Source organism: Camponotus vicinus, unplaced genomic scaffold, assembly GCF_025532165.1.
Source record: "Camponotus vicinus isolate PSW18456_S1 unplaced genomic scaffold, iyCamVici1.0 SCAF_14, whole genome shotgun sequence".
NCBI lineage: Eukaryota > Metazoa > Arthropoda > Insecta > Hymenoptera > Formicidae > Camponotus > Camponotus vicinus.
The window spans coordinates 14,782,815-14,795,227 of NW_028141950.1; the positions used below are offsets into that span (position 1 = coordinate 14,782,815).

A 12,413-nucleotide genomic window follows, 5' to 3' on the forward strand; every position below is an offset into this window, starting at 1 on the left:
ATTTTTCAAAATCAAGATTAACTTGGTTTTTTAAACTATATGTACTTTTTTAAAAATAATACATTGTGTTGGAAATACTTTTTTTGAAAAATAACTTATTTTTCTAAAAATTAATTGGTTAGATTAAAATGAATTACCCTGTATATATATATATTATATAAACAATTTGTATATTCGTGCCATAATGATACATAAATACACATATGTATACATATATATATATATGTATATATATATATGTGTGTGTGTGTGTGTGTGTGTGTGTGTGTGTGTGTGTGTGTGTGTGTGTGTGTATACATGTGTGTATACATATGTAACAATAAAAAATTAGTACGTCATAAATGCAAAAAAAAACGAATTAAAACGAACATTATATAATATTAATCATAATTATATAAACTTAATTATATGTCATACATAAAAATAAACATATAATTATATTTACAACATATGTGCACGTTTGTAAACACATGTTTCGTTTTGCAAAAATATGAAAAATAAATTCTAATAAAATTTATAATAAAAATTCAAATTAAATTTATAATATATTATATAACACATATGCTTAGAAATTTATTCTTAAATGGTAATAATTATCGTAATTAATCTAAAATACATGCTTAAAATTAAATAAACTTATTCTTAAATGTTATTAATTGTTACTTAGATTATAGAAAAATTTATCATAATAGTATATGTTGCATAGTAAACTATAGTAAATATATATCTTTTATTTCAAATATTTCCTGAATTAGTCTTTACGTTACGGATCTTGTACATCCGGATTCTCTTCATTATTGAATGTTTCTATATCTTCATGAACTATTTCTTTATTTTTATTATTATTATTATTAAATCTATCCTTGCTTCTAACAAGCCATGCTTTTATAACATTTATTATTTCAACATTTGTACAGTTTTGAGCATTCTTGTTGAGTCGTACGGTAGCTATAAAATAAATAAATATATTAATAATAAATATTAATAAATTCATAAATTTTAGTCAACATCTTTATTTCCAAATCTTCAATATGAGTAATAATATCCATGAAAGAATCAGAAAATTTAATAAGAACTATTTAATATTAACATAATAGAAATTATGCATAATAAAACTTACACAAAATAGTAGTTGCAATAGCTAAATTTTTAAAAGCTTTTTTCTTTTTAGCCCCTTCCCAGGAATAATTCATGCCAACTTTATTAGTAAAAATATGATACATTATTCTTCTTACAATATCTTTAACAGTAGATCCCCCGATGCGACTTAGATTTTCAGACTGTAATAATAAAAAAATTGCAATTACATATTTAAATATTTATTAGATAATGGCTTGAATAAGCTCTTTATTAGATTGCTGTCATTATAATTATGTAATATCATTATTAAATTATTATCATTTTTAATCAAAATTTATTAAAAATTTTTTAATATTATAAATGCTGCTTTAAAGATTTGTCTCTTTACATATACACATAGCATATACATATATTATATTATTGATAATATTCTATAATATACTTATATACAATATAATAATATAAATTTAACACGTTTAAGATTTACTTAAATATAGAAAATAAAATATATAAGAATTATTAAAATTAAACATCAACGACGTCTTACATCATATTGACGACTTCTTAATATGATTTCTTTTAATATACTTTTGAATATACTTATATTTTATTCATTTTAATGGAAGGAAGAATTTTTCTTACCAACATTGCCTTATTTTGTTCAGAACTTAGCCAATTTTCTAATTGAGCTAAGTACTCATTATTCACCGGAAATAGTTCCACAATATCAGGAACTTTGTTATATGTAGATGGATTTTGTGATTTATCTACTTTATTTTTCATTAGAACATTTATACTTTCTAAAATATCATCTATTTTTAGGCTAAGGATGTGTAATTCTCTGAAAACTCGTTTTTCAAATTCTGTAATGTAATTTAAATATTAGTCATAATTTTATATTAATATATATATATATATATATACAGGGTGTCCGGTAACTAGTCCGGTAATAAACGGATCAACGCTCGTGAGAAAGTAGAGGGCGGTAAACTGAACAAAAAAGTCCTCTACCATTTTGCGATTTTTGCAATATATATATATATATATATATATATATATATATATATATATATATATATTGCAAAAATCGCAAAATGGTAGAGGACTTTTTTGTTCAGTTTACCGCCCTCTACTTTCTCACGAGCGTTGATCCGTTTATTACCGGACTAGTTACCGGACACCCTGTATATATATATATATATATATATATATATATATATATTAATATAAAATTATGACTAATATTTAAATTACATTACAGAATTTGAAAAACGAGTTTTCAGAGAATTATATATATATATATATATACAGGGTGATTCAAAATAACCCCTGTGTCCCTGAAATGACATATTCTTAAATCAATTCTAAGACGATTTTTCCTTCGGCAAAATTTCGTCCGAAGCTTAGTTTTTGAATTATTAAAGGAAGTAGTTAACGTATGACGGGTCGAATACAAGAGGCAGGCAAGGGTGGCGCGATTCACCGTCAGACGCGGGAGCTTACGCGGGGCGCCTGCTGCGATCAGCTGATCGCTATACACATACAGACACACATGCGAACACATACATTCTCTCTCTGTCTGTCTGTCTGTCTGTCTGTCTCTCTCTCTCTCTCTCTCTCTCTCTCTCTCTCTCTCTCTCTCTCTCTCTCTCTCTCTCTCTCATTCGCTCACACCTGTAAATTTTTTTTTTTTTTTTTACGAGAGAGGGGAAAATGCATTTTATGCATACCCACCGGTCGATCCAGTGAGTTATGTGGGACTCGAGTACCAAGTCGAATTACCAACTCGGTACTCCCTACCCACTAAAAACCCCTCTCTTTTCACGAATTTCCTTTAACACACTGTCCCTCTGACTTCCCGAGATCTGTTTTCACATAACGTCAAAAAATAGTTATTATTACCTTGTTCGATGACTTTTGATGTATTGCTGTACTTGCTTGAAGGAGAAATGAATTTTCCGATAAATCGTACGTTCTCAAATTTAACGTAGATATCACGTTGCAAAAGACAAGAAATCCACACTAAATTATTAACTGAAAGTTTTTCTTCTTTCATGAACTGTATTCTTTTATTAAACTTTAACATAATCACATTTATTTACTCACTCGATGAGACGAGAAATTTACTAATGACTCTATCACTAATCACTATTAATCACTGTCGAATAATAATTGATGGCGATTAAAAATCACTCGATGAAAGAAATACGCGCGGACACGTTACTACACGACGCGACGACGCGACGACGCGACAATGTGACGATAATTACGACTCGGCGACTGCAAGCAGTTTTTTGTCATGGTAAGTTGCGATAGGTTAAGGTACTACTGGCGCTATCGAACGCGATCATGTGTTCGATTGAAGAATGCGGTAAACATAATAAACATTTAACATAATAATAATATTAATATGTTAAATGTTTATTATGTTTACCGCATTCTTCAATCGAACACATGATCGCGTTCGATAGAGCCAGTAATACCTTAACCTACCGCAACCTACCATGACAAAAAACTGCTTGCAGTCGCCGAGTCGTAATTATCGTCGCATTGTCGCGTCGTCGCGTCGTGTAGTAACGTGTCCGCGCGTGTTTCTTTCATCGAGTGATTTTTAATCGCCAACAATTATTATTCGACAGTGATTAATAGTGATTAGTGATAGAGTCATTAGTAAATTTCTCGTCTCATCGAGTGAGTAAATAAATGTGATTATGTTAAAGTTTAATAAAAGAATACAGTTCATGAAAGAAGAAAAACTTTCAGTTAATAATTTAGTGTGGATTTCTTGTCTTTTGCAACGTGATATCTACGTTAAATTTGAGAACGTACGATCTATCGGAAAATTCATTTCTCCTTCAAGCAATTACAGCAATACATCAAAAGTCATCGAACAAGGTAATAATAACTATTTTTTGACGTTATGTGAAAACAGATCTCGGGGAGTCAGAGGGACAGTGTGTTAAAGGAAATTCCTGAAAAGAGAGGGGTTTTTAGTGGGTAGGGAGTACCGAGTTGGTAATTCGACTTGGTACTCGAGTCCCACATAACTCACTGGATCGACCGGTGGGTATGCATAAAATGCATTTTCCCCTCTCTCGTAAAAAAAAAAAAAAAAATTTACAGGTGTGAGCGAATGAGAGAGAGAGAGAGAGAGAGAGAGAGAGAGAGAGAGAGAGAGAGAGAGAGAGACAGACAGACAGACAGACAGACAGACAGACAGACAGACAGAGAGAGAATGTATGTGTTCGCATGTGTGTCTGTATGTGTATAGCGATCAACTGATCGCAGCAGGCGTAAGCTCCCGCGTCTGACGGTGAATCGCGCCACCCTTGCCTGCCTCTTGTATTCGACCCGTCATACCTTAACTACTTCCTTTAATAATTCAAAAACTAAGCTTCGGACGAAATTTTGCCGAAGGAAAAATCGTCTTAGAATTGATTCAAGAATATGTAATTTCAGGGACACAGGGGTTATTTTGAATCACCCTGTATATATATACGAGATGTGTTCAAAAAATAAGGTGACTTTTCAAATTTCGCGGGTTAGGTACGTTCGATTTTTAATTTTTTTTTTTCTTATGTTGGTACACTCGTCCCGAACATATGTTCACAGTTTCAGCTATATAGCATTTTTTGTTTGTATGTGAGAGACATAAAGGTTAGAACTGTTTTGCGTTCGGCGATCTGTTGCTGTCGAAAAAATGGATCAAAGAATTTGCATCAAATTCTGTGTAAAAAATGGAATTAAGTGCTCCGAAACGCTTGAAATGTTGACAATGGCATATGGTGAGTGTACTCTAAGTAAAAAAAATGTTTATAAGTGGTACAAACTCTTCCAAGAAGGCCGAGAAAATGTTGAAGATGAAGCTCACCCTGGACGCCCCAGCACGTCAACAACAGATGCAAATGTTAAAGAAGTAAAGGAAATGGTTCTGAATAATCGTCGAATCACTATCAGAGAAGTTGCTGAAGATGTTGGCATATCAGTTGGCTCATGCCATGAAATTTTTTCCGATATTTTGGGCATGAAACGTGTGTCAGCAAAGTTTGTTCCAAAACTGCTGAATTTTGACCAAAAAAGTCGTCGCATGTCCATCTCTCAGGAGATGCTTAATGACGTCAATGACGATTCAGACTTGCTCAAAAGGGTCATAACTGGTGACGAAACATGGGTGTATGGTTATGACGTCGAAACCAAAGCCCAATCATCCCAATGGAAGCAGTCAGACGAGCCAAGACCGAAAAAAGCACGCCAAGTTCGGTCAAATGTGAAAGTTTTGCTCACCGTTTTCTTCGATTACAACGACGTAGTGCATCACGAGTTCTTACCACAAGGTCGTACGGTTAATAAGGAGTATTACCTTGAAGTTATGCGCCGTTTGCGTGATGCAATACGAAAAAAACGCCCTAATTTGTGGAAAGACAATTCGTGGCTTTTGCATCACGATAATGCACCTGCTCACACATCGTTGCTTGTTAGTAGTTTTTTGGCCAAAACCAACACCATAATTATGCCTCAACCACCATATTCACCGGACTTGGCCCCCTGCGACTTCTTTCTGTTCCCAAAACTCAAACGACCCATGAAAGGACGGAGGTTTGCCACGATTGAGGAAATAAAGACCGCATCGCTGAAAGAACTCAAGGACATACCAAAAAGTGCATTTCAGAAGTGCTTTGAAGACTGGAAAAAGCGCTGGCACAAATGTATTATATCTGAGGGGGATTACTTTGAAGGGGACAAAATAAATATTGATGAATAAATAAATATTTTTTGAGAAAATTACAAAGTCACCTTATTTTTTGAACACACCTCGTATATATATATATATATATATATATATATATATATTGTGACCGTTTATTTTTTTATGTTGGGCTGATGATAATTGTGGCCGGTGATATTGGCCCACGGCACACCTTCGGCGCGATTTCTCTTCAATACTTCAACTCTAAATTTGCATGGGTGCCAGGTGCGGGAATACGCACCGCTCTAATAAAGTCTTTCGATAAATTATATAATTCACGGCACTCGAAAGAAGACAAAAGAATTCGGAAGCTATCGCGACGGACACTCGGCTAGCCCCGTATCGAGAATGGTAGAGGGGCGGTCCGTTTAATTTCTTATTTAATTAGGGAGGATCGAGAATGCAAGGTCGCTGAAAATAACACAAGTTATTAAGATGACAAAATTAGTAGTATATTTCACATGGATAGTTAAAAGCATTAATATTTGATAGCAGATCGACGCGGGCGGTTGAAGAAGAAAAATTATACAATCGATTTTAGTTATTTTATCACCGGCAGCAACGGGCCGGTGTGCGGGCACAAGCACCGCGGTATCACGTGCCAAGCGTTGACAAAAGGCGCTGAAAGAGTCTTTGGAATTCCGCGCTATGCGAGGCTTGTCGGAGTCTCGACAGCTAGGAATTTAAACAAATTTGTAATAATGATTACCGCGCTACTCGCCCTGTTAATTTTATTTACCCTGCGTGGAAGGAAAGAGCGGATTATAAGATCAGAATAAATAGCCGGATACAGAATGAGTGAATTCTTTACACATTGATTTCGATTAACAATTACCAGTATGTTACACGTTAACGAAAAGAATTTAGATACGACTCGATTAATTAATCAAAGACACGCTAAATCAAACGCGAACAATTACTCACTAGAATATAATACACGGAATGCGAGACTCGGACGTATACGAGTCGACGCCGCAACGCAGTTGCCAGCTATCGAATATCGAGATCGCCTTGTGTGTATGAGCTCGGTTATCGTACTTTTAACGGGCAAAAATTTACGGCCAACAATAATAATTGTACAAATAAACATTTACAGTGACTGTCGGCGCGCACTGGGAGAGAGGGCACTTAATCTTACGAAAGCTCGAACAAAGTCTTTCGGCCGGCCGTCGTACTCTAAGACGCAAATATCGAGAACGCAGAAAAGAATTTCACGAGGAATTTAATAACGGCAGCTATACGGCACCGACATTGTTCGAGCTAATTCTACCTGAATGCTTTAACAAAGACGGCCAGATGGGGTCGACGCTTGTCTCACCGGTGACTCCTTGCGGTTCTCCGTGCTCTCGGCATCCACTTGTCAGATCGATAATTTTGGGCCGTCGTTCTCTTCGCCGGTCCGCCGAACAGTGGCGAGCGGAAGGCCCGTCGGAATCACGCCGGCGAATTAATGCGTAACTAGGCCACCTGTGGCGCTTCCGCAACCCTCAGGATCGTCGTGTGGCCCATTTAATCCTGCGGCCTTCAGGGTCGTACATGTGCCTGTCGCACCCCGTTTTCTCTTAGATTTTTCATAATTCCTCTCGTTGAGGCCCGTCAGGAGGGATATTTTCGGCAGCCACTCGCCGTTATTTATAATGTTCTTCTTTAGCGCTGTTCCGGCCGAGGTGGCTCCGACTCGGGGTCCCAGTGTTAATTTATCCGCTGGTTGGCCTTCCCCGCAATTGTTCTCCGTACCTGCTGGGCATATGAATGTTCACAGGGGCGGCAGCGACAGTCTTACTGGACTTTACCATTGACGAAATTAGATAATAATACTTAGCTTGGCGTGTTCCTTTTACTCGGCGCCTCCGCCCGCCCGTTTCCTTGTGTCCTGTACTTCTTCCTCAAGTTTGAGCCACCGGATGAGATCCCGTCAGCGTCTCCCATCGTGCCCGCTCTTAAGCCTAATCTTAACGCTAACAAATAAATTTCTACGCACGGGAGGCGAGTATAATCTCGCCTCCAATAGCCGCTCTCTCCCTAAATTAGGGGAGAACGAGGGCCCAAATTCATTCTCGGTCGGATCTCGCGATCCTGGTGACGGACCGCCAAGTGTCACGTCACAATATATACATACAAATTAGCATGTTAAAGGTTATCCTGATAAATGTGTGTAACTGTAGAACCATATACACAAAGAAAATTATCAAATCGCATTTCTATCATAAGAATACATAAAATGCGATTGGATAATTTTTAATGCATAATAGTTATGCAGCTATGCAAGTTTGTCTGGATTAACATTAAAAAGTATATATATCATACGAAATGTGTCTCTTACCAGTACTATGTCCAACAACTAGAGGAGATTTATGTTGCAGTATTGCTTTTACGGTAGAAGTAGCACAAGATGAAGTAGAAGCAATTGCTGAATTATCAATTTTATTTGCTCTCTCTTGAAAAAATATAAATTATAGATTATAATAACTCTCTTCATGTAATTAAAATTTCCTTTTATATTACATAATGTACAAAAAAAGAATTTAAAAAGTATTCATAAAAAAATTAATTTTCTGAATTATTTTCCTCTATACATTTTTCTATATTTTTTGTTATGAATTACCTTTATTGTAAATATCATCCTGATTAATAGATTCAAAGTTTTCGTCTATATCTGTCTTCTCTGTGTAATAAAGCAATGTATCAATAAATATGTTATTCAATATAAATGTTAACAATACTATTGAATTGTTTTTGTAATGTAAATGTATAATGTTTTTCAATTCTCTTTTAATATGTTTAATAAACATGTACCATTATATCCAACTGTGTAAATAATACATGTAAATATAATATATAATTACATTATTTATCTACTTACTATTATTTAATTGAGTTTCTTCAATATGAGGATATATTGTATCATCTAATGAAGATACTTCCGTCTCAGAAGATAATTCATATTTACTTTCAAATCTTTTGTGATGTCTTTTTCTTATCTTCTTCTTACTTGTACACTTCTGTCTTAAATTTTCATTATTGGAAGAAAGATTATTTGTATTCTTCGCTTTATTAGCTTTCTTCTGTGCTATTTTATAATTATCTGTAAGAACATAAATCATAAATAAATAATTTTTATAATATAATTAATAATCATATAATCTGTAAAAACACAAATAATAATAAATAATTTATAATATAATATAAAATAATATGATTTAATATAATAAAATTACATATATATATATAAATTTAAAAATAATGCAAATAAGAGTGTTATTTTCATTGTAACACACAAATACAAATATATTTGAAATGTGAAATATGCTTAATATATTCTTGTGTTATAGATATTTTATTAATATTATTTGATATGCATTATATTAATAATAATGTATTTTTTTATATGCGTAGATGAATACTGTACCATAACAGCCCAAAATGCTGGCGTCATAAAGTTTCCAATTTGCTTGAGGAGATCGCTTTTTTCTAATAAACTCTATTATGATATTCTTTGCAGTGCCTTCGGATGGCCAATAACATTGTAATTTGTCCTTAACATACCAACTATTTGGTACAGCCTCCACTGTATTATCGGCATCAAATTTGACAACGAGCCAATTCATCTTCAATATTTTATTACTATTTTTAGTTAATTAATTAAAAAAATTATCATTAAAAATTTGAAAGTTTTATATATTCAATATAAATTTGAATTTTAGGCTAGAAGAGCTATACGCAGATGGTAAGTGCACAAGTACTAGTTTATTGAAAATTTATTTTCGATGTAACTTATACTATCATTCGCATATTAAGGCTCTTCTAGTCTATTAAATTCAAACTTATAAAAAAAATATGCATACAAAATATTTAAAATCAACAATAATTACAAATTTACAAATGTAGCAATGGAAATGAAACAAATTTATGTTTATAAGGTAACACTACCAATTTTCTTTTGATGAAATTAATATTCCATGTTTCAAGTGAATTCTCCTTTTTTATATAATGAATATCAAATAAGGATGACGAACATGGTTTTAAATAAAAGCTATCTTGCTTACTATACCTGTATCCTATTAAACATACTGAGTTTTTACAAGAAGCGATATTCTTAATTTCAATAATTAAATTATTTTTTAATTCTACAAATCTGTCGCCTATTTTTAAAATATCTAAGCAATAATGATTTATTTGTGCTTGCCTATATTGTGGAGATGTACAATTATTTATTAAAGGTCCATTGAAATGTTCTATTCGTAATTTTACAGAATCATTATTTATAATATTAATAAATTCAGTATTATTGCCTTCTTCAATTACGCGACGTATAACTTGTTGTAAAGGCTGAGCAGATTTGCGAATTTTTTTTTTTAAATATTGCATGAAATTTTCAAGAGAAAAGACACTAAAATTATCAAGTGAACCATATAATTTTACGCAGTCACTTAAATGCAAAAAGTTATGTATATTATGTGATACAAAATCTGGACCGTAAATTTTAATAGATTGGGAAACAAAATGTTTCATCAAATTATGAGCATATGATACATAATTTTCTATTTTTGAGTTACACCGACTAATCATTATTAGAACTTGCAAGACTTAATGTAATAAAATGATTATAGATTTTAGATGATAGAACGTCTTTTAAAACAATAGGACCAGTGTATAGCAAAAATAATCTAAATTCTGTAGCTTTATATCTTTTACATTCAAGTATAGAACGCGTTTTTCTAGAAAATTCACGAGGAATATATCGTTTTAATCTTAAAGATTTTCGGAAATGTTATTAATATCACGAAATCGTAATTTATGAGGTGGTTTGCCATGAATCCAACCATATCGTTTGTGACAAATTAGTCTTTTCATACCACCAAGTAAAAGATTATGCATGTAATCTATTGGTACGTTGTCTATCATATTAAAATTTGGAATATCTAACAGCATGCTTCTATTAATATGATGCTCTGGTTGAGCCATAGTTCTGAATGAATTATCGGTTCTTTTACGTAAATTTTCAGTCTCAGTAAAACACAATACATTATTAAACAATTCACCTTCTTGATCACATTTTGGGCATGAAAAATAGCCTGTATGACTTTTAATACCTAAAGCAAAAGATTTTGCAGGTAAATCACAAATTAACATAGAAATTTGAAAAAAATATCTAACAGAATTTATTAATATTCCATTGGTCGATAAACAGATGCATTCATTAACAAAATCACTGAAAAATTCATTACTAGGTTTTTCTGAACCATGATATAAAGCAATTAAAAACACATGTTTCATAAGTATTTTTATCGATTTTACCGAGCACATAAAATAGGCCAAAATGAACTATTAGAACTCTTACTCAAGGGTAAGCCATCAATATTAACAGCTAATAAAAATTTTTCATTTGGTTGGATATTGATTTTATTATTTATACAAAATAAATTTAAAGTTTTTTCTATGCCAAAATAATAATATACTCCGCGAGCTAAAGGTGTTGTAACTATGTTACTAGGTGTTCGTAAAAGCGTTCTTGGATCTTTTGGTATGTTATCACATCCAGGTATTTCACGTACAATAGAGAGTAGATTTCTTAATGCCGACAATGTTATGTTTTCCTTTATAGCCCATTTGGCTATTTTTGAAGTTGGAGACACTTCGTTTTTAGGATTCTCAACTTGCGTAATATTATATGAGAATTTATTAATATCATTGTCCTGATTATTAAATAATTCACTGTTACATGGAATATTAATGTCTACATCATTGTCGCTAATGTCTATAGCATTGTCGCTAATGTAGCATAATTTTTTTTGTAATATTGTGTTATCGTTTGTTTTATTATCATTTGCGATATTTTCAATGCTATTATTATCTATATTAATGTTATAAAAATCATGAGATGACTCGGAAATTATTGTTAAAGATCGATTTATTTTATTTGTAAGCTTTCTAGAGAACTTCATTTTATGCTTTGATTCAAGCTTATCCATAGCTAAAACTAGGATTAAGAGAAAAAAAATTATAACAAATCAGATAAAAATTATAACAGACCAAAAGAATAAAATACTATGTACATACTACATACATAATACATACTATGTACATACAATATATATTATACACACACACACACACACACACACACACATTTATATATATGCATAGAAGTGTATATTATGTATGTTATATACTTATCTTAAAAAATCTCGAAATTTCGGGATTATGTGAAGAGCAACGTCAATAATTACACGTATAGAGTTGTTATCATTCGTTCTTTCTTCGTCCCGCGCTTACCTTTGCTTTATTTTGATCCGATTGCTCTCTCGCGAGCTGCGTTTACTCTCACGTGCTTAATGAAAATATCCAGAAAATACTTTCAATCAAGTCGGGATCCGCACCGATACAGTTGAAATATAATAGAAAGCAGGAGGACAGTAAGCAGAGATCGGAAAAATAAAGTCGAGGCTCTACATACACGTAGCCACGTAACGCGGTAATGACGAGGAAACAGCAAAACATCGAGCCTAAAGGCTTTTATACACGATGCCCCTATACGATGCCCATACACGAAGCCCCTATACACGATGCGATAATGTATTGCATC

At 32.8% G+C, this 12,413-nt stretch overlaps 1 protein-coding gene and 1 pseudogene across 2 annotated transcripts in view; both read right to left on the reverse strand.

The window, feature by feature from the left end:
* Positions 1 to 12,413, reverse strand: part of LOC145965791 (uncharacterized) — a 113,232-nt pseudogene that overhangs the window by 58,353 nt on the left and 42,466 nt on the right. The gene's annotated exons all lie outside the window — the stretch shown is intronic.
* Positions 3 to 11,977, reverse strand: LOC145965266 (uncharacterized). Its single transcript, XM_083088692.1, has 5 exons — positions 9,237 to 11,977; positions 8,691 to 8,912; positions 1,723 to 1,943; positions 1,121 to 1,280; positions 3 to 948 (listed from the first exon to the last, which is right to left on the reverse strand). Exons 1-5 carry the CDS (start codon positions 9,433 to 9,435, stop codon positions 764 to 766), a joined length of 987 nt encoding a protein of 328 aa, XP_082944818.1. The 5' UTR covers positions 9,436 to 11,977; the 3' UTR covers positions 3 to 763.

Coding starts and splice junctions, on each gene's coding strand:
- LOC145965266 (XM_083088692.1), bottom strand. CDS start 9,435: ATGAATTGGCTCGTTGTCAAATTTGATGCCGATAATACAGTGGAGGCT. Junction 8,913..9,236: donor CAGCATTTTGGGCTGTTATG/GTACAGTATTCA, acceptor ATGTTCTTACAG/ATAATTATAAAATAGCACAG. Junction 949..1,120: donor TATTGCAACTACTATTTTGT/GTAAGTTTTATT, acceptor TTTATTTTATAG/CTACCGTACGACTCAACAAG.